This window comes from Lissotriton vulgaris, chromosome 1_1 (genome assembly GCF_964263255.1).
Source record: "Lissotriton vulgaris chromosome 1_1, aLisVul1.2, whole genome shotgun sequence".
Classification (NCBI taxonomy): Eukaryota; Metazoa; Chordata; class Amphibia; order Caudata; family Salamandridae; genus Lissotriton; species Lissotriton vulgaris.
Genome location: NC_141685.1, coordinates 973903903 through 973927614, shown reverse-complemented (window position 1 = coordinate 973927614; position 23712 = coordinate 973903903). Strand labels below are relative to the sequence as shown.

The following is a 23712-nucleotide window of genomic DNA, read 5'->3' as shown; positions in this document are numbered from 1 at the left end:
GGTCCCAGTACCCGAGGGTAAATTAAATTTTAATAACTGGGCCGTCACCAGCGGTTAAAAGTAAGGCTACAGGACGCGTAAGGGTGGCGAGTTACTGCCCCCTGCGTCCTTCAGATGGTCGTCATGTTTCAGCCAGTGCCTTAGAGTATTCTGGCTTTCCTCAGGACCGATTTTTAAAAAGGTGTGGTGAAATAAAACAGACTAGTGTTGTGGTACAGACTATGTGATATACACACTAAGGCGTTTTTCTATATGTGAGAGGGGGATTCCCTTCTCATGCATACGCTTTGGGTTATTAGCCAAGGCTTCCTGGAGGGAAGCGGTAAGGGGATGACCAGTCTTTCTGGTCAGAGCCTGCCTTGTACCTGTTGTCCCGCCGTCGTCCTCCGGTATGTCGACCATCTGAAGGACGCAGGGGGCAGTAACTCGCCACCCTTAAGCGTCCTGTAGCCTTACTTTTAACCGCTGGTGACGGCCCAGTTATTAAAATTTAATTTACCCTCGGGTACTGGGACCACCACCAAGCCGTTTTAAATCACAACTCACCCAACCTCACTGCACTCTCAGCAATATACCAGCTCCGCTGTAATCAGGCGTCGTAGCACACCCGGGACATACTAGGTGTCACTGGGTGGGCCCGATGATGAAGCATGCCACCAACTAGGTTGGTGGGTGAGGGCTTCATGAATACACCAACAAGGTGCCCGTGACAGAACTAATTTGAGTACTGTAACACTTTGGTCAACTTAAGCTAGTCCTTTTTGTTTAATCACAAATGAACCAGTATCCCTTCTTTAGTTTTGTTTATGATAAAAATCTGCTTTTTACCATACACCAGTGTGTTTTGATATATAATTCGTTGTGAAACAGTTTTTTGACATGATTTGATATTTTTACATTTTCATTCCAAAAACTATAACTGTTCATAAACTGTGTATATATGAATTGCCCATGCAAGAAAGCTATATAAACTTGCATTGAGTAAAGAAATTAAACTAGTGAGAACTAAGTATTAGAATAAATCCTTTGAAGGCACATTTACCAGTCCATATTTCCAAGTTAAGCGCCTCATCCTACACCCTTGGGCATAACCTGGAAAGGTAATTGGGCCTTCAAATACAATCTCCAGTTTACAACCCACGGATATGGAATAACCCAACCAGCACACTGCATCTACATCCAGATAAGTTTAGAAGGGCGGACCTATGGTTAGCCAGAATATTATGAAGTAATTTCAATTCATATATATTACCCTTCTGGCGCACACTAATTATAATAACATAATGCTCAGCAGTCAGCAGCCAACTGTAGCTTAATCCTCTCACAGAAGACACTTCTGCTATGGTTCTTGCCCATCACAGCCTACTGGCTAGGCATGGAATAACTGAATAGCTCTGTCACATACTGCTGGCCAATCGGAGGACTCCAATCTAGTTCACCACTGCAAGTCTCAACTAGCTACGCATTCTGGGCCTGATTCACAGAGGTAAAGTTTAAAGTTAGACTTTTGGTATAAGTTAGACTTTTGGTCTAACTTTACCTTTGTGACTAACTGAAAAGTAGTAAAGTTAGACTTATACCAAAAGTCTAACTTGACTACCTTTCAGTAGTCATAATGGTAAGATACTATGAGTAAAGTTAGACTTTTGGTATAAGTTAGACTTTTGGTCTAACTTTACCTTTGTGACTAACTGAAAAGTAGTAAAGTTAGACTTTTGGACTAAGTTAGACTTGTGGTCTAACTTTACCTTTTCAAATGTCTGACTGCTTCTTTACTTCTCACAATGAGATTCAGACATGGGATGATAGTAACAGGCCTTCCCAGCAAACATCCCCACCACGTCAATCGTGCTACATTATGTTATGTTATATTGACTAAGGGCGCCGATTCATCCCTAACTGGTACCCAGGAACTTAGAAAATCTACAGAGGAGCATTGAACGTGAGTATAGGGACTAAACCAAGTTCTCAAACCAACCAAGCCTCCAGTTTCTCTTTGAAAGTGAGAAAGTTGTCAGTCAGTCATAGATTACGGGGAAGATTGTTCCAATTAAGTGCTGCCCGAAAAGAAAAGGAGCGTCCATCAGTCCTCGTGTGGGGATTCGTGGAGCTGTAGCTAGAAGAATCATTTTGGAACAAAGTACTCTGTTAGGGTTGTTCAAAGAAATCCTTCAGTCAGGTAGTGTGGCTCAGTACCATGCAGCACCTTGCGTGTGCGTGGCACAGTCATTTTCAAATTCTGTTTGTGCATAGGAGGCCAGTGCAAGGCCTTAAGTTGGGAAGTCATCGATGTACAAGAAACAGGAGGGATGCTGCGTTATGACCTTTGTGCAGTCTCCTCATGAGGTACTCAGGAATGCCAACATACAGAGCGTTGCCTTAGTCTAGACTCCACTTCCAATACGGTTCAAAAACGTAGCTTGCTTCCCATGTAGGCAAGCACCTCATTGTCCCACATTAGTGTAGCAAGTGCTCTCACTCACAGAACACAATGCCAAGAAGACCAAAGAAACATGATTTAAACACTCTCAAATGAACATTTTTTAACCTTCTCTCCCAGGAGAGGACTTCAGAACAACAATGAAACCCTAGTTCTATATCACCTTGATAGAGGTCCTGCATCCCAGAGACCACCCTCTCTACCCTGTAAGGCATACTTCATATAGCTGCACAGCCCATCAAGCGGCTGAGGAAATCTGAACATATCACCCATGAGCTGAGGGATCTAAACTGGCTCCCCCTGCAAGCGAGGATCAATTTCAAGATCATCTGCAAACGTACAAGTCCCTCCATAACAAGCACCTCGTCTGCCTAGCTAACAAACTAACAATCCCTAGAGGTCAATGCCAGATGCAGAACTCCAACATTGCCATATTAGAGACTACACATTGCCGGAAGGACAAAAAAAAGAAAACGCCTTCTCAGCTTACCCTTAATGATCTGGAACAGCATTCCTTAGACGTCAGAACAGCACCAGCCCTTCTATATTTCAGTAAGAACTGAAAACTCACCTCTTCCAGGAACTCTACCTCTGATGGACTGGCTTCTCTACCTTTCCACTAGTTGTACTTCCTCTCTCTGTCCCTTTCCCCCATATTTGCACACTTGAGTGTCCTCCATTGCCAACCAGCTAGGTTCACACTTCAGAAAATATCCAACTGTACAAAACATACATACATATAAAGTAGGTATTGTTCATCACACACCTGAATGTACCTTGTGCCACACACAGGAGGTATTCAGCACTGCACATTGGAATGTACTTTGTGCCAAAGACAAGAATGGATTCTGGGCCACACACAGAGTAGCAAACAGGGTTAAGACATATACTTCCGGGGACTGGCTACACTAAATACTGCAGAGTAAAGTGGACATTCTCTATCCTGATCTATTTTGCAGCTATTTCAAGAATTGAAGCTAGTTCTAATTGCTCTTCCCTCAGGGCAAAATCAAAAGTTCCTGGACAAAGCCATCATGTATCAAATAAGAAAAAGAAACTGAGATAGTTGCTGGAACAGCACTTTTTTAAACATGTGTAATTAATGATGCACTTGTGAAAACAGGACCAATTTATTGTTGACAATCTCATTGTGGCCACAACAATGGTGTAATGTGGAAGTTCTCAGGCTGAAGTGACACCTCACTCCCACTGAGGACAGTTTCAGATGATGTGGTTTAAGCATGTTAGTGTGTGTGTGGGTGAAGGGGCTAGCAAATAATCTATTTTACGTGCTTTGAATCTCATACGAATCCTCTGAACACTTCTACCACTTTGTTAACTAGACCAGGGCAAGGTTTTCATTTCTCCTGTGCACTGTTATGTAATTTGCAGTATTTCGCGTTTTGCTTGTTTGGAGGAGTTCCCAAAATTGTGCCATTACACACACATCACATAATTTCAAGTCCATTTGCGTAAAAATCCAGCCTCAGAAATACTGAATTGAAACAAATTAAAAGAATGTGAGCAGCTTTTGTTTGCAACACTTGTGTTGTGCATTTTTGTGTGCAAAATGCATCGTCACCACCAAAGGATGCAAGGATGCAAGGACTATTTTTTCACTAAAATATAGTGCTAAACACAGATTTTCATTTTGCATAATTTTCTGAAAATTGATGTAATTATACAAAAAAAATCAGCAAATTTCACACACCCATAGTTTTAACCAAGCGCCCAGAGTGATATTACAATGTGGCTGCTCAGTCCTGACGATGGTAGAGGAAGAGGTCTATACTCATACTTGATGGAGGGACAGCAGCGGCTCCTCAGCAATGGCGGAGGAGCATCGCCCCACTGCCTTCTCAGAGCCATCAAATGTAAAATAAAATGATGTTCTTGCATTGTTTTATTTTGCATTTGCCGGCTCTTAGCCAGTACTGGAGGGAGGGGCGGGCCGAGGCATGAGAGAAGGAAGGAGGAGGGCTTGTGCACTCCCTAAGTGCTCATGTGTGTTTGGCCAGCGTATCTGCCCGACCAAAACACACACGCGCACTTAGATTTCTCCAGTCTGGCTGCATTGAGCAGCCGGGCTGGAGAAACCCCCACAGACTCCCTGGCCTGACCGGAGCATCTTTCTAGCCCGCTCACGCCAATACACGTGCTGCTCTGCAGCACCGGGATTGGATGGGAGTCTGTCCCAGGGCCTGCTGGAACTCAGGAAGAAGAGAGACGGCGAACGCAATGTGAAGCTGGAGGCGGCCAGCAGCTAAAGTAATGTTTTTTACAAAATATATTATTTCTAACACCCCCCGACCCCCACCCGCGCTCACCCACCCGCATTGACTCCACCCAACCACCATTTATTTGTGGCAGCCGCCACTGTGGAGGGACTCAGAAGGTATGTATTCACTCTTAAGGTAGGTGTTCCTTTGGCCTGGACTCTCTCTTGAGGTGTGGCATGCAGTAAGTCTATACTCCCTCTAGAGGCTGAGGAGCAGTGGGCTCCCTGGATCTACATTGGTGTGGAGATGCCCAGGCCCAATCTCATCTTTTGTGGTGGAGCATCCTAAGTCCACATTCACTCTTGAGGCAGGTGTACCCTAGGTCTGTTCGTCATTTTGAGGCTGGGGCTCACTTGCTCCACACTCCCTTATGAGGCAAGTTAACCTTGGCCTGTACTCACACATGTACTAAGCACTTTCATAGTCCTTGCATCATGCAAGTCGGTGCAAGGTAAGAAAAGTGCATAAGTGCCTAAGTAGCCTTGCAACTCTTTTTACCAGCAAAGTAATGCAATGCAGTGGCGGCGTTATATGGGTGGAACATGGGTGTTCCCACCCTTCCACCAATATATTTTGACACAACCCCAGAATTACTAAAGCAAAAAAAACTGATTTTGCACCAAAATGGTGTGCCTACCCAACCTTGGCATAACCAGAACAAACATCTTCATTTCTCCTTGTTACTTCCTCTTTGCATGTGTGCTGCATTCTATAGCATTCTACAGCACGTACAAAGAAGAATAACCACAAATGTTTGTTTTTGTGCAGGAAGGTTCCTGCACAAAAACAGTCAAGCCCCCAAAGTAGGCATCCTTGCACCATAGCGCAGGGGGCCCTGTGCCTTCATTGGCGCTTGGCAGCCATAAGTGCACCTGTGCGGAGAGAGAGAGAGCAGGACAGCGTCATATATTTGTAAACATTGCGCAGTCCATCTCTCTCCCCTTCATGCAATGCAGTACAGCAACTTGGCTGGCCTTGCTGCATTGCGTAAACTTTTAGTACATCTGGATTGTGATGTGTGAGGAGTATTGTGTCTCTAAAAGTGAGTTCCCCGAGGACCGTACTCCCTCACGAGGTGCAGTTCCCTGGGTCTATGTTCTTTGTTAAAGGGAGTTCCCCCAGGCCTGCCCGCACTCTTGAGCTAGAGTTCCCTAAGATGGTTCTCCCTCTTTCAGAGAGTTCCCATTAGCCCATACTACGTTTAAGGTGGGTTCACTAGGCCCTTACTCTCTCTTGTAGCGACTTCCCTCAGTCCCATACTCACTCTTGGCAGTTGCTGTTGTGGCTGAAGGTGCACTTGAGGAGGCTGTCCAGGGTCATGAGGCTGATGTGTTCAAACATGTCGAGGGAGACAGGTCCGGCCGCCATGAGTCTGCGCCACTTGTCCTGGGGGGAGGGGAGACAATTACTACATCTATTATGGCAAACAAGCAGTAGATAGGAGGTAATTTGTGGAGGAGGGCACTTGGCATTAACCATGTTGGCAGCTCATCTCCAGTGCAAGGATTTTAGGAGCCCCAGACAACATATTATTTTGCTGTTTGGGATGCCCATTCCTCTACCAACAAGTCCATTTTGATTGTATTTGTTGCATTCTGAAACTATCTTTGGGTATTTTGTGGTGGCACCCTCAGGCAGGGTCTACAATGGCCTTAATGTAACACAACTTGGGCTTTGAACATGCTTTGGGAGGTCTTAGATCACGGGGCATTTTGGAGGAAGAAAATGGACCCTGCTTGTATAAAATGGGTGGGGGTTTAATGGAGCTAATGTGAGGAAAAATGTATAATTAGAAGAGGAAACTGAAGTACATGGGTAGATTGAATGGGAAGGTGATGGATGGTTCTGAATACATATATCGACTGAAGTATAGAACAATGTACTTGTATCAGAAGATGTGGCGTGACGTGACTCAATCTGTCTGACATCTCTAGGGTGAAGTTCAGGTTTATCCAAAGACACTGAACAGGATGAAGGGGGTTATGTTTTGGATTTGTTGAAGGGGTGTTAATAGGGCATTGATCAAAGTCTAGGAGGTGGGAAGGTGGAGAGTGAGAGGTCTTTATTCTGCAACTTTGCAGCAGGTAGGAAGGGTGATGGTGCAGCAGATAAAAGGAGTCCCCTACTTGCAACCACAACATTTTCTTTCACGTTCAAACCAACCAATCACATCACTTGCTCCAGCAAAACTGTGAGTCCCCTTGGGAGTGAACTGGTTGACAGGGAAAAAGCACTTGCGCTGAATCATATTTTTGAATTCACAGTTTGGAGGGACTCCCATGGGAATAACTGTCAACATATCTATACATTTTGAGCATTAATTTCTCAAAAACTACTAGAGTTCTACACCAAATCTCAAATAGCATGCTTAGTGAGTAAAGATCTAGTGTTCTGACAAATTTTATGTAATTCTGTTGAGCCGTTTTCTCTGTATCATTGTCTAATTTGTCCTATTGAAATGACATGGTGAAAAAAGTGACATCATTGATTACATCACTGGCGACATCACCAAGTCACTGGTACAGTGTCCTATGGGGTTTGTGGACTTGAAGTAATTCAACATGCTACAAGCGTGGCTAATTTTCTGTTCACCTTAAAGAGATTATCCTCTTAAAGACTTCACATGGGATGGGTATAATGGCAATAAGCCTTAGAGCCATGCTTCCATTGCTAGAGTGAGATAAACCACCTACAAGATTCAACAATCTTCAAGGCTTTAGCAAAGTTCTGAAAATAAAGATCCACAACTTATTAACGACCTCGCTACATAAAATGTGGCTATAGTACTGTTTTATAACTATTTAAAATGGGCACATGCCCAGATGTCCACAGGTGGATAATCTTTTGTCCACAGAAGGTTTGGCATTTCTCACACATTTTTGGAAAAGCCTTTGGATTTAAGCCACAGCCTACCTTGAAATATACCACTGCAACCCTCATCAGGTGAGCTCAGTCTTTACTTTGTTTAACATAGAGTAAATACTTTCGCCCCAAACTTTGGTGATTTATAAATGGTAGCGTATATATCTTTAATATGCACAACCACACTTGCATCAGGGCTTATGCTATTGCCATGCTCTGCACCCACAGGTGTTCAAACAGTAAGCCTATACTGTATATAACTAAGGTGTTATCAGTAATTTCATCAATGATATAAATTGAGATGTAATCAGTGATGTTATCAATCAGGTCATTTAGTGCATCATAAGTGATGTCATATGTGAGTCGATGAGCAGTGCCTGGTGAAGCACAAGATATAGGTAGTTCAGTAAACTATAACTAGTAAAGTTCCGTGTTTTCTTTTTGTTTCTAAACATTCGTTTTTGTGTTATTTCAACATCTATCCATCCAACACCTACCTATAGCGACACTATTACCTTTCTTTGTTTGTTTCAGTAAATATATGTATATAATGTCACTTTAACTTAGTTTTTCCAATATCTATCTATCTATCTATCTATCTATCTATCTATCTATCTATCTATCTATCTATCTATCTATCTATCTATCTCTCTCTCTCTCTCTCTCTCTCTCTCTCTCTCTCTCTCTCTCTCTCTCTCTCTCTCTCTCTCTCTCTCTCTCTCTCTCTCTATATATATATATATATATATATATATATATATATATATATATATATATATATATATATATATATATATATATATATATATATATGCTGTCAGTGATGGGTAGAGTCCAGGGTTTTTAGAGAACAGGGATGAGTGATGTTTCGCGGTAGTGAAGGATTGTAGAGGCCAGAGATGGGTGATGTTTTTGGGTTGTAAAGCTGTTTTAGGGTTCAGGGATAGGTGGAGTTTTGAGAGGGAGGTTTTAGGGGTCAAGGTTGTGAGGGGATATGGTGGTGAGGGTTGCTTAACGTTTATGGATGGGTGCAGTTAACTGGTGGTTCGGGGTTATAGGGATCACTGATGGATGGAATTTAGGGTGGTGGAGTTAAGGGGTGGTGAATTGTTTTATCCCTCAAGGATGGGTAGCTTTTAGGGGTGGTGTTGAATTTGAATGGTTCAAGGATGGGTGGAGTTTAGGGGTGATGACAGATGTTTTTATGTATCAGGGATGGGTGCAGCTTAAGGATAGTTAGGGATTTTTAGGGTTCTGAGATGGGTGGAATGTAGGGGTGATGAGGAGTTTTAGGGGTCAGGGATGAGTGGAGTTTAATAGTGGTGAGGGGTTTTATGAATCAGAGTTGGTTGTAGTTTGCAGGTAGTGAGGGGTTTTAGGGGATCGGGAATGGGTGGAGTTTAGAGGTGGCGAAAGACTTTAGAAACCAGTGATGGGTGGAGTTTAGGTTGGTGAGGGTTTTAAAGGTTAAGGGAATCGGTGGAGCTAAGGGTGGTGAGTGATTTTAGGGGTTAGGGATGTGTAGAGTTTAGGTTTGGTGAGAAATGTTTTGAGAGCAAGAATAGGTAGAGCTTAGGGGTGGTGAATGGGTTTTTCAATCAGGGATGGGTGGAGTTTAGGGTGGTGAGGGTTTTTGTGATTAAGGGAATCGGTTTACCCAATGGTAGAGGATGAATTTTTAGGGGTCAGGATGAAAAGCATCCATATATATAAATACCAACTAATGACCCAGAACGGAAAAGAACTGACTTAAAAACTCCCCCAAAAATACAAATCAGATAAAATGACAAACAACTGTTTTACAAGGCAAAGAATGAGATGAAGTCACCAAGAGAGTTTGTGAGCGGGAAGACGAGAAGGGACACTAGGAGGGTCCTCATTGGCAGAGAAGTGGTCAGGGGTCAGCAGAGCAGGGAGCAAGAATGGATAGTTGGTACGAGGAAGCATGTGGCTTTATAGATGAACAGAGTCTATGGGTCGCATAGAAGAAAGTATGAGGAGACCAGCAGTAGTGATATGAGATGAAGAGAGCCTTGCTGGTTTCTTTTTAGTACTGGAGTTCCAGACGCTGTTTTGAAGTCGGGGTTGCTTGCATACTTGTGATAGATGGGGTCATTTGAGAGGTGTGGCTTTGGCATACTGCGTAATGATGTGCCCCCTGTAGAATATAATGATGGGCCCCTCAGTCTCCCACATCTCACATATGTTTATTGCATTGGCCTGTATGGGTGCCCCCTGAAAGATTACAGGTCCCCCAGATGTGCTGGGGCCCTCTGTGCCATAGGGGCTGCAGGAAATGAGAGGGTTGTAGGAGCACTCCGAATTTTTCTGAATTTAACAGTTTTGTACACTGGTGCTGCGATTGTTGAGGGTTGTCAGTCCTGGTACTAAAGTTCGTTATGGTGGAGTTGAGTTACCACCCAATCGCGCACTGTTCACTTGGCGCCGTGGCGCTTTATGTAATTTATTGCGTCAAACTATATTTTAACCACACTTGTGTTTAATTCCATTCATTTATCTTTTTATTTCATGCTTATATTCTTTTTTTCATATAGGCTATAGTTGCATTATTTTGCATTCACATTGCTATTTCATCAATGACATATATTCACATTGCATTTTTACTTCATGTTAATCAGCATATACTTGGCACTTATGATATAATGCATTTAAACAACATTTTTCGAATGAGCCCAATGCATTTCGGCACTCGTGTGTGCCTTCATCAGGGGCAGTATCTACAAAAGGAAAGTGAGAAAGCATAGTGTAAGTATCATTTCTTGGTGGGGGGTTCTATGAATGTGTAACCGTGATGTATGCATACCTGGTCGTTGCTGTTTTAAATCAACTGAATCCTGTCCTTCAATTTGGCCCCTATATCACTGTTCAAAACACAAATACAAGCCAATCTGTGATCAATCCATATGTGCATATGTAATTGCTAATAACTTGCCATTGGTTGTCCTACATACCTTCAGTAATAGTATCACGGATATCTGAAAAAATGATAGGCAACAAATGTCTTAATTCCTATATCTTGTGCACTGTAACGATCTTTTTTACATGCTGCATTGCCAACATACCTTATTCAAATGTGCCTCGAAACTCTGAAATAAACAAATCAGATCTAAACCTTAGTTTCAACTTGGGGTCAAATAACAGCTGAAAAACGGGTTGCGGTAGCTCGCCGTGTTTACCTTGTCTTGCTCTGTGCGTTCGTGATCTAAAAAACCGAAATTCAACAAGGTCAATCACCCTCGTCGGTAATTCTAAAATCTACTTCCAAGCTCTAGATTGAGCGCTGCTGTCATACCTGTATCTGGTACTTCTGCCGATCTAAACAATTCCCGCAATCCGCTAAGTCGTCCGTATTCACCGGTTGCTAACCTTTAATGACTACGCTTCACTCCGCGTCAATTTCGCGGAGTTAACAACTGACAACGGACTAGACCATGGTATCTCGTTGCTTCTAGGTATCCGTGGGCGCCATCTTACAAAGGTACACAAACGTGTTGATGTGGTACAACGGCCCCATTGTGATCATTTACTAACGTTACTAGTCAATACCTGTATCCTTTACTAATGATGTATTGACTGCTCACCTATTCTTATATGAAACTATTAATAATCACTCCAATGTCGCTGTCCTGCTTCTGAAAGCCAGATAAGTTGCACTTAACTTGCTGTCTTTACCTTTATAACTTATGAAGTTAAGTATGTTATGACTAATTCAGGTTTAGGTGATTCTATCTATATTGACAACAGGCTCATGACGTATGTTCACAATCCCATGGAAAAATTATTTTGGGAGTGTCTCTACGTTATTGTCACCAGTAAAGTTGCGTGTTATGTTGAGTGATGTCTCAGTTAAGAACAGTGTTTGGGATTGGTGTGTTAATTGACATCTCATCAGGTTGTACAATATATAGGTTCATAATTCAAGCTGCACTTTCAGGTTGCTTATAAGTTACACTTCAACAGAATTACAAGTGTTTCATGAATCATAAAAACTAAAGTACATCTCCCTATCTTGAAAACCTTGTTATTCATTATAATCATGGAAGATACATAAGTTCGTAATAGTGAAAATCTCTCCCTCTCCCCTGGATTTAATTTTGTTCATGATTGTCCCTACAGAAAACATGCTAAGTCATACTTGTCGTTGAGACCAGTTGGTATCATGGTGTTCAGATATTTTATCCAAAACAGTTCGCGTTGTAGTAATTTCTGGTGATTGTTTATACCTTGTTTCAATGGTACTTGTTCCAAAATTTGGAATCTTAATTGAGATATGCTGTGTTTCTCTTGAATCCAATGTTGTACCAATGGTGAGGTCAAGCGCAGGGACAAATTCCTCCTATTAGGAGACCTGAACCTGCACCTAAATTGCCCAGAGGACACAGGGGTCAAGGACTTCTGTCGGGACATGCTAGCTCTTCAACTGGATCTGAAGCTATCGGACCCCACACACCGACAGGGACATCTTTTGGACCCGGTCTATGCTAACTGGGGAGGTGTGGAGGTGTCAGGTATAGAGCCCATCCCCTGGACTGACCACTTTTTGGTGGCATTCTCCATACAGAGCTTAAAAACCAACAAAGCCAGCCAGGCTCCCCCTAATTATCTTAGGAGGAAGTGGGCCAAATTCTCGGTGGAGGATTTTAATCAAGCTTTAAGCGGGGATGGTCAGCCTGGGGGCGAAGACATAGAAACAGCGGTCTCTAACCTGAATCGGCGTATCATTGAAGCGCTTGACCAGACAGCCCCACTCTGCCGCACATCTACATGTGCTCGGAAAGAACGATCAGCCCCATGGTTTAGTGCTGAGCTGAGGCTAACAAAGGCGGATTGTAGGCGGGCAGAAAGAGTCTGGAGGGTGTCTTATGATAACCAGGCCAGGGAACTGTTTCTGGAAAAAAGGCGCCTTCACCATAGGCTGATAAAAAAATCTAAGGCAGCCTACTATGCAGGACAAATCCAGGGGGCGGAAAATTCGGCCAAAGAACTCTTCGGCATCTACAAATCTTTGACCTCGGTAAATGCACCTACAGAGCCGGAGAGTTGTTCAACGGAGTCATGTGACCGGATTGCCGAATATTTCTCCGCTAAAGTAGAGAAGATCTACTCGACCTTCCCTAATCCGCCGACAGGGTCTGACCTTGAGGTAGCATTGGGGGACACGGAGACGGAAGGGCATCTTACACACTTCCGCACCCCTCCTCTCGAGGAACTAGTAGTGGTGTGTCGCTCTGTCAAATCAGGGTCCCCGTGGGACCCGGTGTCACCTAAACGCTTGGCAGATAGTCTGGAAGTTCTGGAGCCTTATATAAGGCATGTCCTTGACATCTCTTTCGGATCAGGAAAGTTGCCTGAGGGGTGGAAACAGGCGGTGGTGCTCCCGCTCCGGAAGAAACCCCACTTAGGCTTCGAGGTATTAGAGAATCTGAGGCCCATCTCCCTCCTACCTTTTCTGTCCAAAGTGGCGGAAAAGGTGGTTAATACCCAAATTATGAAGCACGTGGAAGAGAGGGGACTGCTCCATGCGACGCAGTTTGGCTTTAGGCCACGACATTCTACCGAGTCCGCCCTTCTTATGGCCACGGAGCATCTGAGAGAGGGTGTGGATGCAGGCCAAACTATGTCTTTGATCCTGTTGGACCTCAGCGCGGTGTTCGACACTGTAGCGCATAACATCTTGCTACAGTGTCTGAACAGAGGTGGCATCTCTGGTACCGCGCTGAGATGGATCCAGGATTTCCTCAAGGGGAGAAGCTTTCGAGTCAGGCAAGGAGACTGCTATTCAAGGGGGGTGTCTCTGGGCCAAGGCGTGCCGCAGGGCTCGTCATTGAGCCCGACCCTCTTTAATATGTATGTCGCGCCTGTTGCCTCGATTGTGGAGAGTCATGGCCTCCAACTGGTCTCATATGCCGACGATACGCAGCTGGTGATCTCCCTATCGCACGCGCCCTGTCTTGCTGCCGATGGCTTCCGTTCGTGCATGAAAGATCTTGCCGAATGGATGGCCATCAATTGTTTGAAGCTTAATGGCAACAAGACAGAGGTGCTGGTGGTGGGGAGAGCCCAGTCTGCTTGGTCGTCGGCATGGTGGCCATCTTGCCTGGGACCCACCCCAACCCCCTGCCAGGAGGCACGCAATCTGGGGGTGTGGTTTGATGCGGGTCTTACTTTTGGCCCCCAGATAAATCGGGTGGTCGGAGTCTGTTTTGGGATTCTGAAGAAATTGAGAAAGGTCCTTGACTTACTCCCGATTGATGCCCGTCAAACCCTGGTTCATGCTCTGGTGACAGCTAGGTCGGACTACGGAAACCTGCTGTACCTGGGGGCTCCAGAAAAAAGCATGGCACGTCTGCAAGTGCTGCAGAATGCGGCAGCGCGTTTGATTCTCAGACTGCCCAAAAGGGCGCCTTCTAAGGCGGCCCTCCAGCAGTTACACTGGCTCCCTGTGAGGAGAAGAGTGGAATACAAAGCCCTCTGTACCTGTCATCGTATCCTGAATGGCAGGGCACCCGACCCTCTGAAAAAATTGATCGAAGTGTACCAACCAACACGTGCGCTTAGATCCACAGGGGGCGGCCTACTGAGGATCCCGAGAATCAAGAAAGCCCGCATGGGAGGTAGGTCCTTTAGATGCCTAGCGGCAACTAATTGGAATAAACTGCCAGTGGACTTGCGCCTGGAACCGGAGGAGGCTAGGTTCCGAGCGAAACTTAAAACATTCCTCTACACTAAATAATTGTCCGCTCAGTTTTTGTGTCCCCTGCTTGCTGCCTCTCCCACTTTCAGCGCGTGGACACGCCGGTGTGCGTAACGCAGCGCTCTACAAATGTCCCAATAATAATAATAATAATAATAATAATAATAAGGAGTTGTTGCGAATTCGACTTTTATGTTCCGATATTCGCACTTTTATTTTGCGCTCAGTCTTGCCAATATACATCCTTCCACATGGGCACTTGATTCCGTACACCACGTTTTGCGTGTTGCAGTCACTTGTGTGTCTTAGATGTATCTGTTTGCCTGTTGTTGGGTGAATACATGTATTCCCTATTATTGCATTATTACAATTGATGCAATTATGACACCGGATTGTTCCTTTGTTGGTGAGAATTGTTTCTGGTTGATGTTTAAGTTTCAGTTTTTCTTTTAGATTCAATCCTCGAGTGTACGCATGTAATGGCAGCTCTTTGAACAATCCTTTGAAATCCGGTTCCAGGGACAGTAATTCCCATCTTTTATTGATGATGTTTTTGATTTTGTGTGATTGAGTGGTGTATTTTGTTACAAATACCATTCTGTCTTGTTGTGTTTTAGGTCGTGGTTGCAATAGTGTTGTTCTATCCATTGTGGATACCTTTACAATCTGTTCTTGTAGTATGTTGTTAGGATATCCTCTTTCCTCATATTTCTGTACTTGTCTTTCCAGAGTTTTCTCACATGTTTGCGTATTTGAGCATATACGCTTAATTCGGATGAATTGAGATAACGGTAAATTTTGATCAGGCTCCTGGGATGGAAGCTCGTATAGTTGAGGGCACTGATCCAATCCGTAGGCTTTGTGTATAATTCCGTATCAAATCCATTATCCATTTTGGTGATTCTGACATCAAGGAAATCAATTGTTTCATTACTTATTTTATGTGTGAACTGTATTCTTGTCTCCACCTGGTTGAGTGCTCTTATTACTTGTTCTAGTCTTGCCTGTGTGTCGTCCCAGATTAAAAAAATATCATCTATGAAACGGCAGTAGAACTTTACATGTGGCCATTCACTCCAGCTCATCATGGTTTGTGACTCAAATTGAGCCATGAAGGTGTTAGCGTATGCTGGGGCCCCAGCAAAGCCCATGGAAGTTCCAGTCAGTTGGGCAAAAAATGTGTCTTTCCATACAAAATAACTATTGTGAAGACAAAATTTCAATAGTTGCATCAAAAAGATTTTTTTATCAGTTGGTATGTCATTCAATTTGAGTAATGCCCACTCTACGGCTTCAAGACCTGCTGCGTGTGGTATTGATGTATAGAGTGCCACCACATCAATGGTGCACAATATCCAGTGATCTAGGTAGCCTTCTTGTATCCAGGCTAATTTGTTCAAAAAGTCTGTTGTGTCTCTGATATATGAGCCCCATTGTTGAACAAATTTCTGTAGATGATGATCAATGTATTGTCCTATGGGATCAAATATAGACCCACACCCTGATACTATCGGTCTGAACGGTGGGTTAGTAGGATGTTTATGAATCTTTGGGATCATGTATATCCGTGGTCTTCTCGGGTTGTTGGCAGTTAAAAATGCTGCTGTATGTTCATCCACAATTTCGTTGAGTTTAGCTGTCTGTAATATACCTTGCAGCATGCTTTGAAGTGCTGTTGTTGGGTCTGAAGGCAACTAGGGGCTGCAGGGGCATGTGTTACGCCCCCTGAGATGTGAGACATGGTGGAATGTGTCTATAGGGCAGTCACGCAGCGTCTGACAGGCTGGTCTGACAGGTCAGTGTGTGGGCCAGTCTATTGACTGTTTTTGGGATAGTTTTATGGTCTGATGAGACAGGTTTTACTGTTGCTCTCCTTGATATTAAAACAAACGTTTCCTGCAGCAAGCTCAAATCATGCAGCCTTCTATAACTGGCAAACACGTATATAGCATGCCCGAAGTGCAAACATAGGCCACTTTTTTTTAGCTATCTAATTCATTAATGTTGGCCACATTTATTCTTGTGCCCAGGGCTATTTTCTGTCTCAGTCTAACCCTGGAAAGGGGTTTTTATGAGGTGTGTTATGACTATGGGCAGATGACTAGTGTTTGACAGGTTTCTACATACTCACAGCTGTGATCCTAGTATCAGGTGTGAAATGATATGCATAATAATAGCAGGTTCTCCCCGGTGTATTCATGCGCACGAGGTTTGTGTTCTGAGGGAACTTTGCGAGGTGTGGATTCACACGCACAATGTCTGCACCCTGATGGAAGATTGGCAGATGGCTTAATGGCAATGTGTCCTCATTAGGCACGTGCATCATGTCTGTCAGGCAGGTGGGTACTCACGTGCATGATGTCTGCGCTCTGGTTGAAGATTTCCACATAGTGCTTCAAGATGTCGAAGTGAAAGGCCGGAGTCAGTAGGCGGCGGTGACGTCCCCATTTCTCACCTTTACTGAGAATCAAGCCGTCACCTGGAAAAATAAATATGCAAATGTCGGAATGGGGGAAGTCAACTGGAAAAGCACATTTCCACAATGCAATGGCCAACATACCAAATCAGCGCAAAGAATGACAGGGCACTCAAAGCCCTTTGGCTGCGCCATGCCGCAGCACTTTCAAAGCATAGGGATGCAATATATTTACACCAATATGTTGCATTCCTGTGCTCTCCCCTGCGGTGGCGGCCAATGGGCTGCCATGCGCCGACGCAGACACCCTTGTACTATGGTACAAGGATACCTGCATCAAGAGGATGATTGTTTATGTGCATCAAGGGTTTCCTTCCTGCCCATGAAGAATCTGAAATGGCGTTTTTCAACTTCTAACTTGCAAAAAGTCATTTTTTGAATAATTGTTTATGTGCAGGAAGGGACACCTTCCTGTACATAAACAATCACCAGAGGTGATTTACTCATTCTATGTGTGCTGTATTCTACAGCACACATAGAAAAAGGGAAAAAACTAGGCAAAATGTATACATTTCTCCTCGTTGAGCCTCCCTATGCCTCACCTGGAAGGCATAGCATTCAGATTTCACGTAAATATGGAAATGTGTCAGGATCCATGGATTTTGCTTGGCAACACCCACAGCACCACCCATGGAATGCCCCTTTAATGCAAAGTGCTGCATGTAAAGGGGCCATATTTATAAGGATAGGGTGGCTTTTCCTGTCCTTGTAAATACGGGGCAGTAAAATGCGCCGCCGGTGCGTCACAAAAACTGATGCACCGATGGCGGAAGGACCTTGTAAATAAGCCCTGACATTTTTTTTCCTTGACTTTTACACTGGAAGTCAATACATCATTGTCATTGAAGCATTACTTTAAGCCCTCTGCAATCATTAATGTATATAGTGAAATAAGGGTAATGTTTTCTGGTTGACTGTGAAATAAGGATTTCATAATGGCAGCCCCAAATCACTCTGCAGGCCTAAACATTATCAGGGCTTCTAGGATTATACAGCATGGAGGACCAAATAATGTGTCACGGCTATCTCAATTATGTGGGAATAATGCAATTTATCTGTCACATTTTCTATTAGTTCTACTTTTATCCATTTGAGGCAGAAACAACATTTTTGTTGAAATCTGCCACTTTTGCAAATTCTGTACCAAATTATGCAGCAAATGTAGTAAATCCATAATTCTGCATTAAAATTGATACATACGTTATTATTTTACATATAATGTGTTTCAATGTGTTTACATGCATGACAGAGCTAATCATCAAGACCAGGGTTTATTTTTTATTTTGGATTTTTGTAAAGTGCTACAATTGATGGCCCCAGATAGAGCATTATAGGGCTAGTATGCTGGAAGAGCACTGGCACCAGCCTCTGGTGTCAGCAACAGGAGTTCGTGAATCTGAGAAGATGTAAACAGCTGGCCTGTCAGCAGTGAGGTAATTTTTTCCCCCGGGTCTTGCGCTTTTAGGGCCTTGAGCTGCTGCTCCAACATATATTCATTAATGTTAAAGCAAGTCTTCTCTTTTACTGACGAAGCAATATAATGTACGACCAGTAGATGGCACCAAATGCTTAGAGTTTGTTGGCCCCTACAAAAACGTAAACCATGCGTTGATGACATGGGTGTATTTTCTCTACCAAATGTGTCAACACAAGGGCACGGCCCCGAATTAGCTGAAAGTCTGCGGGCTGAACGCATTTTTTTTTTACCCTCCTCCAGCCTTGTGCCGTCAATGGTGAAAGCTTCAGAGACAGAGGGGCATATTTACATGTTCTGGCGCATCTCTGCAAATCAGCAGGGATGCGCCAGAACAGATGAGTCATGCAATCCCCTCCTTCCGCCACCACAGATGCGCCGCATTTACAATGCGGCGCACCATGGTGCAAGGAAGGGAAGATGCGTGACGCATCTTGTGGCGTACGGGCGGCGCATTGCTGGAGTTGCGTCGCAAGCGCGACGCAACTCTTGCAATGCACAGGGGCCACCCATACTCAACGTGGTGCATCACTCCTTGCGCCTGCTTCAAGCAGGTGTAAGGATTTGACGCAGCAGCGTCGTAAAACTGACTCAGTGAAATCTTGTAGATTTCACTGCGTTCGTTTTACGGGGCTTTCCTGCGAGGGAACGCCCACCCTGCGACAGAACACCCACATAAAAACCTGACGCAGGTCTCATGTGACGCAGGGCTTTACAACGTGACACATCTGCCTAGATGCGTCACGTTGTAAATAAGTTGCAACGTGGCGCGTTGTTTACGCCGCCGCTGCATCACAAAAGTGACGCAACGGCGGCGTAAAAGTGTTGCAAGGGGCTTGTAAATCTGCCCTAGAGTGCGGGAAAGTAATAATATTATTATTTATTTTATCGTTCGAATTGCCCAGGAGTGTTGCAGCGCTTCACAGTAGAATTAGATCATTACAAAAGCATCACATGTTAAACCAACCTTAAATATACAGTGCAGGATAAGAACAGACTGAAGGCTAGGAGAGTGTCATGCAATGGTAAGATAGAGAGAGGAGTGATCCACCGGGCAGGTCTAGATGGAAGGTCAAGGCCCACAGTGTTGTGGAGAGACGAGCAATTAACTGAAATGTCTCTCAAATAAGAGGGCTATTAGTTCAGATTTAAAGACTGACATTGGGGAAGTGGAGTTACTCCAGAAGTAAGGAATCACAACCGATGGTAGCACTTCCTGAAAAGATTGTGCCCTAAATCCTTCCTTTTGAAGGGAGCCTTAAGTAAAAGGCTCGTAATGATTGTGAGAAAATTCCCAGCTGCTCCTCCCACACAGTCAGGACCAGAAGTAGAAACGGGGCTGTCCTGACCATTGCTGTAATGCAGGCCTCTGTAGCCCCTGCGGCGCAGGTGCCCCTGTAATATCCTCATTATGAGGTCATTTTCTATAGACTGTATTGCATATTCTATGTTCTGTGAGCGTCATGTAAACTGAAAACGGATCTTCCAAGATGACACTCATGTTCTATGTCCCAGCCTTGGAGAACGGTTGTCCGTTATAGACAGTTAATTCAGAACAGCAGAAAGAAGGGGGGGAGGGGGTTGCGGCTTGTGGATGGGCTCCTGCATTGGATCTATAACGCTTAAATAAAGAGTACTGGAATAACTACCGGAGTGGTAATCAGATATACATTTGTCAACATTTTGGCAACTGCTGGGAAAGGATTAATATTTTCTGATTTCTGAAGGAATATACCACAGAGACTGTCTACAGTTACTCCCTTTGCCGTGTCTGCCACAGTGTCTGATTCCTGGCCGTCTCTTTTTTGATGCAGTGATTTCGCCATCGGCACTTCTGGATATCGTTTGCCACATTAATGATTGTTTTTTACTTATTCTGGGAACCCGATTGAGGACTAAGATGATGTCACCGCAGAGCCACTATTAGTGAGCATTGCCGCTGCTCCTCCGATGTTTATCTATGCAGCTGTGCGCATAACCAAGCCTGGCATGTTTCCTAGCAACGACAAAGCCTCTGAGTTGGCCCACAGTGGTTAAACAACTGTGCATGTGCTGTGCTATAAAGTAAGTGGGATGGGTATGCCCAGACGTGGGTCCCTTGCTCACTGTGCCACTGGATTCAAGCTAGCCTGGCTGAAGAAGGGTGACATACCCTGAAACAGGTCCCGGGATGCTTGTTTCCGGTCCAAGGAGAACCTGGCCTGGCAGTTCGGTCTGGACCGTTCCCATGAGGCTCAGGGTCAAGACTGATTTGCATATGGCTGTGTCCAAACTGGGGTGACGTAGTGGGCAAAAGAACAATGGATTTAACCCAGATTTTTTGACTGGGGGAGAATGTTTGCATTGTCAGCATTACGTCCATCATTTGTTTGCTGTAACACTTTTCGCCCTAAGTGGGATAAGAATGCCCAGACGTGGGACCCTTGCTCACTGTGATGCTGGATTCAAGCTAGCCTGGTTGAAGAAGGGTGACATACTCTGAAACTGGTCCCAGGATGCTTGTTTCCGGTCCAGGGAGGACCTGGCCTGGCAGTTCGGTCTGGACTGTACCCATGAGGCACAGGGTCAAGACTGATTTGCATATGGCTGTGTCCAAACTGGGGTGGCGTAGTGGGCAAAAGAACAATGGATTTAACCCATATCTTTTGACTGGGGGAGAATGTTTGCATTGTCAGCATGCCATCCATCCTGTGTGTGCTATAAAGCTTGGCTTGTTTCCAAGCAACTACAAGCAAACTAGCCTATTTTGATTCTGGGCTACAACCAGGGCTTTAAGTGTGCCGGGTTTGTCCGGGTCTGAGCACCGGCAGTTATTGTCAAGGGGCCTCGAAACGGGTCTCTACTGGGCTCTATTTTCGGGCCTCGCAAAGGCAGTCCGTTTTCTTTTTTTTTTCTTGGACTGCAGTGAGATGTGCGCATGCTCATTTGCTCACTACTGAGTAGTGGAGGTGAAGGCATGACGTCATGCCAGGAGATTGCAAAAAACACAGTTGATGGACAGAATGCAGAACAATGTCTTACATTCACCCCAGTACAAAGATATGGGCCTAAATCCATCGTTATTTTGCACTCCACACCACCCTAGGTCAGATAATGGCTATATGCAAATCAGCCTTGACCCTGTGCCTCATGGGAACAGTCCAGCCCGAACTACCAAGCCATGTCTTTCCTAGACCGGAATCAAGCATCCAAGGACCGGTTTCTGGCTATCAGCCTTCTTCAGCCTGGATAGCTTGACTCCAGTGATGTGGAGAGCCTGGGACTCACGTCTGAGCATACCCAGCCCACTCGGGGTGAAAATTGCAAAAACACGGTTGATGGACAGAATGCAGAACAATGTCTTACATTTTCCTCAGTACAAAGATCTGGGCCTAAATCCACCGTTCTTTTGCACTCCACACCACCCTAGGTCAGACAATGGCTATATGCAAATCAGCCTTGACCCTGTGCCTCATGGGAACAGTCCAGCCCGAACTACCAACCATGTCTTTCCTAGACCGGAATCAAGCATCCAAGGACCGGTTTCTGGCTATCAGCCTTCTTCAGCCTGGATAGCTTGACTCCAGTGATGTGGAGAGCCTGGGACTCACGTCTGAGCATACCCAGCCCAATCGGGGTGAAAATTGCAAAAAACACAGTTGATGGACAGAATGCAGAACAATGTCTTACATTCTCCCCAGTACAAAGATCTGGGCCTAAATCCATCGTTTTTTGCACTCCACACCACCCTAGGTCAGGCAATGGCTATATGCAAATCAGCCTTGACCCTGTGCCTCATGGGAACAGTCCAGCCCGAACTACCAAGCCATGTCTTTCCTAGACCGGAATCAAGCATCCAAGGACCGGTTTCTGGCTATCAGCCTTCTTCAGCCTGGATAGCTTGACTCCGGTGATGTGGAGAGCCTGGGACTCACGTCTGAGCATACCCAACCAACTCGGGGTGAAAATTGCAAAAAACACAGTTGATGGACAGAATGCAGAACAATGTCTTACATTCACCCCAGTACAAAGATCTGGGCGTAAATCCATTGTTTTTTTGCACTCAACACCACCCTAGGTCAGACAATGGCTATATGCAAATCAGCCTTGACCCTCAGCAAAACACACAAGATGATGGATGGAATGTTGCGCAATGGCAAAACATTCACCCCCAGTCACAGATCTGGGTTTAATCCATCGTTATTTTGCTCACCAAGCCACCCCAGTTCAGCCATGGCCATATGCAAATCAGTCTTGACCCTTTGCCTCATGGGAACAGTCCAGCCCGAACTGCCAAGCCATGTCTTTCCTGGACCGGAATCAAGCATCCTAGGACCGGTTTCTGGCTATCAGCCGTCATCAGCCAGGATAGCTTGACTCCAGTGGCCTAGTGAGCACGGGACCCACGTCTGGGCATACCCTTCCACATAGGGTGAACAGCAAAACACACAAGATTTGCAATTTTGACCCCGAGTGGGCTGGGTATGCTCAGACGTGAGTCCCAGGCTCTCCACATCACTGGAGTCAAGCTATCCAGGCTGAAGAAAGCTGATAGCCAGAAACCGGTCCTAGGATGCTTGATTCCGGTCCAGGAAAGACATGGCTTGGCAGTTCGGGCTGGACTGTTCCCATGAGGCACAGGGTCAAGACTAATTTGCATATGGCCATGGCTGAACTGGGGTGGCTTGGTGAGCAAAATAACGATGGATTAAACCCAGATTTGTGACTGGGGGTGAATGTTTTGCCATTGTGCAACATTCCGTCCATCATCTTGTGTGTTTTGCTGTTCACCCTATGTGGGAAGGTTTGGGCAAAGAGATTGGGGGGGATCATTGGCCAGCTCGTCTCCCCGTGGCAGCATGGATTAGTTCCAGGTAGAGGTACCACAGATCACACCTCGCGTGCAATCTCGCTATTTGATGCTATGGCCGCCACGGGGGGAGAAATGGCCATGATCCTCCTCGACGCGGGAAAAGCTTTCGACCGCGTGGTATGGGAATTTTTATGGGATGTCCTCGTCAGAAGAGGCTTTGGAGAAAAGTGTCTGAAAGCAATCAAGGCAATGTACTCAGAACCGGTTGCTAGGATTACAGCGATGGGCATGTGCTCGGAGGAGGTGGTAATTAGGAGATGTACTCGTCAGGGATGCCCTTGTTCCCCAATATTGTTCTCACTGTATATAGATCCTCTGATTAGGGAAATCTTAGCCTCAGATAAAATCTCCCCAGTAATAGTAAATGGTCATACCACTAAATTATTGGCATATGCAGATGACCTGGCAATTGTTACCACGAATCCGCAGACAGAAATGGTGGAATTGTGTCAACTGGCTAAGACATATGGGGCCTGTTCCGGTTATAAGTTGAATGAAGAAAAAACATTAATAATCAGTACAAACAATATCTATAAGGCTGATCAGAGGTTTGTGGAGTCTGCAGTATATCTCGGGGTGAGGATTAATGCGAATGTTGATAAAATTATACAGGA

At 44.9% G+C, this 23712-nt stretch overlaps 1 protein-coding gene across 4 annotated transcripts in view; it reads right to left on the bottom strand.

The window, feature by feature from the left end:
• The window catches only part of LOC147748319 (ultra-long-chain fatty acid omega-hydroxylase-like), a 243271-nt gene that overhangs the window by 36994 nt on the left and 182565 nt on the right, over positions 1-23712 (bottom strand). For all 4 annotated transcript variants that reach the window (XM_086960205.1, XM_086960197.1, XM_086960188.1 and 1 more), the window contains 2 exons: positions 16648-16775; positions 5984-6105 (listed from right to left, as the gene is read on the bottom strand). In XM_086960205.1, the coding sequence (XP_086816331.1) occupies positions 5984-6105; positions 16648-16775 (250 nt within the window). The remainder of the gene's footprint in view (positions 1-5983; positions 6106-16647; positions 16776-23712) is intronic.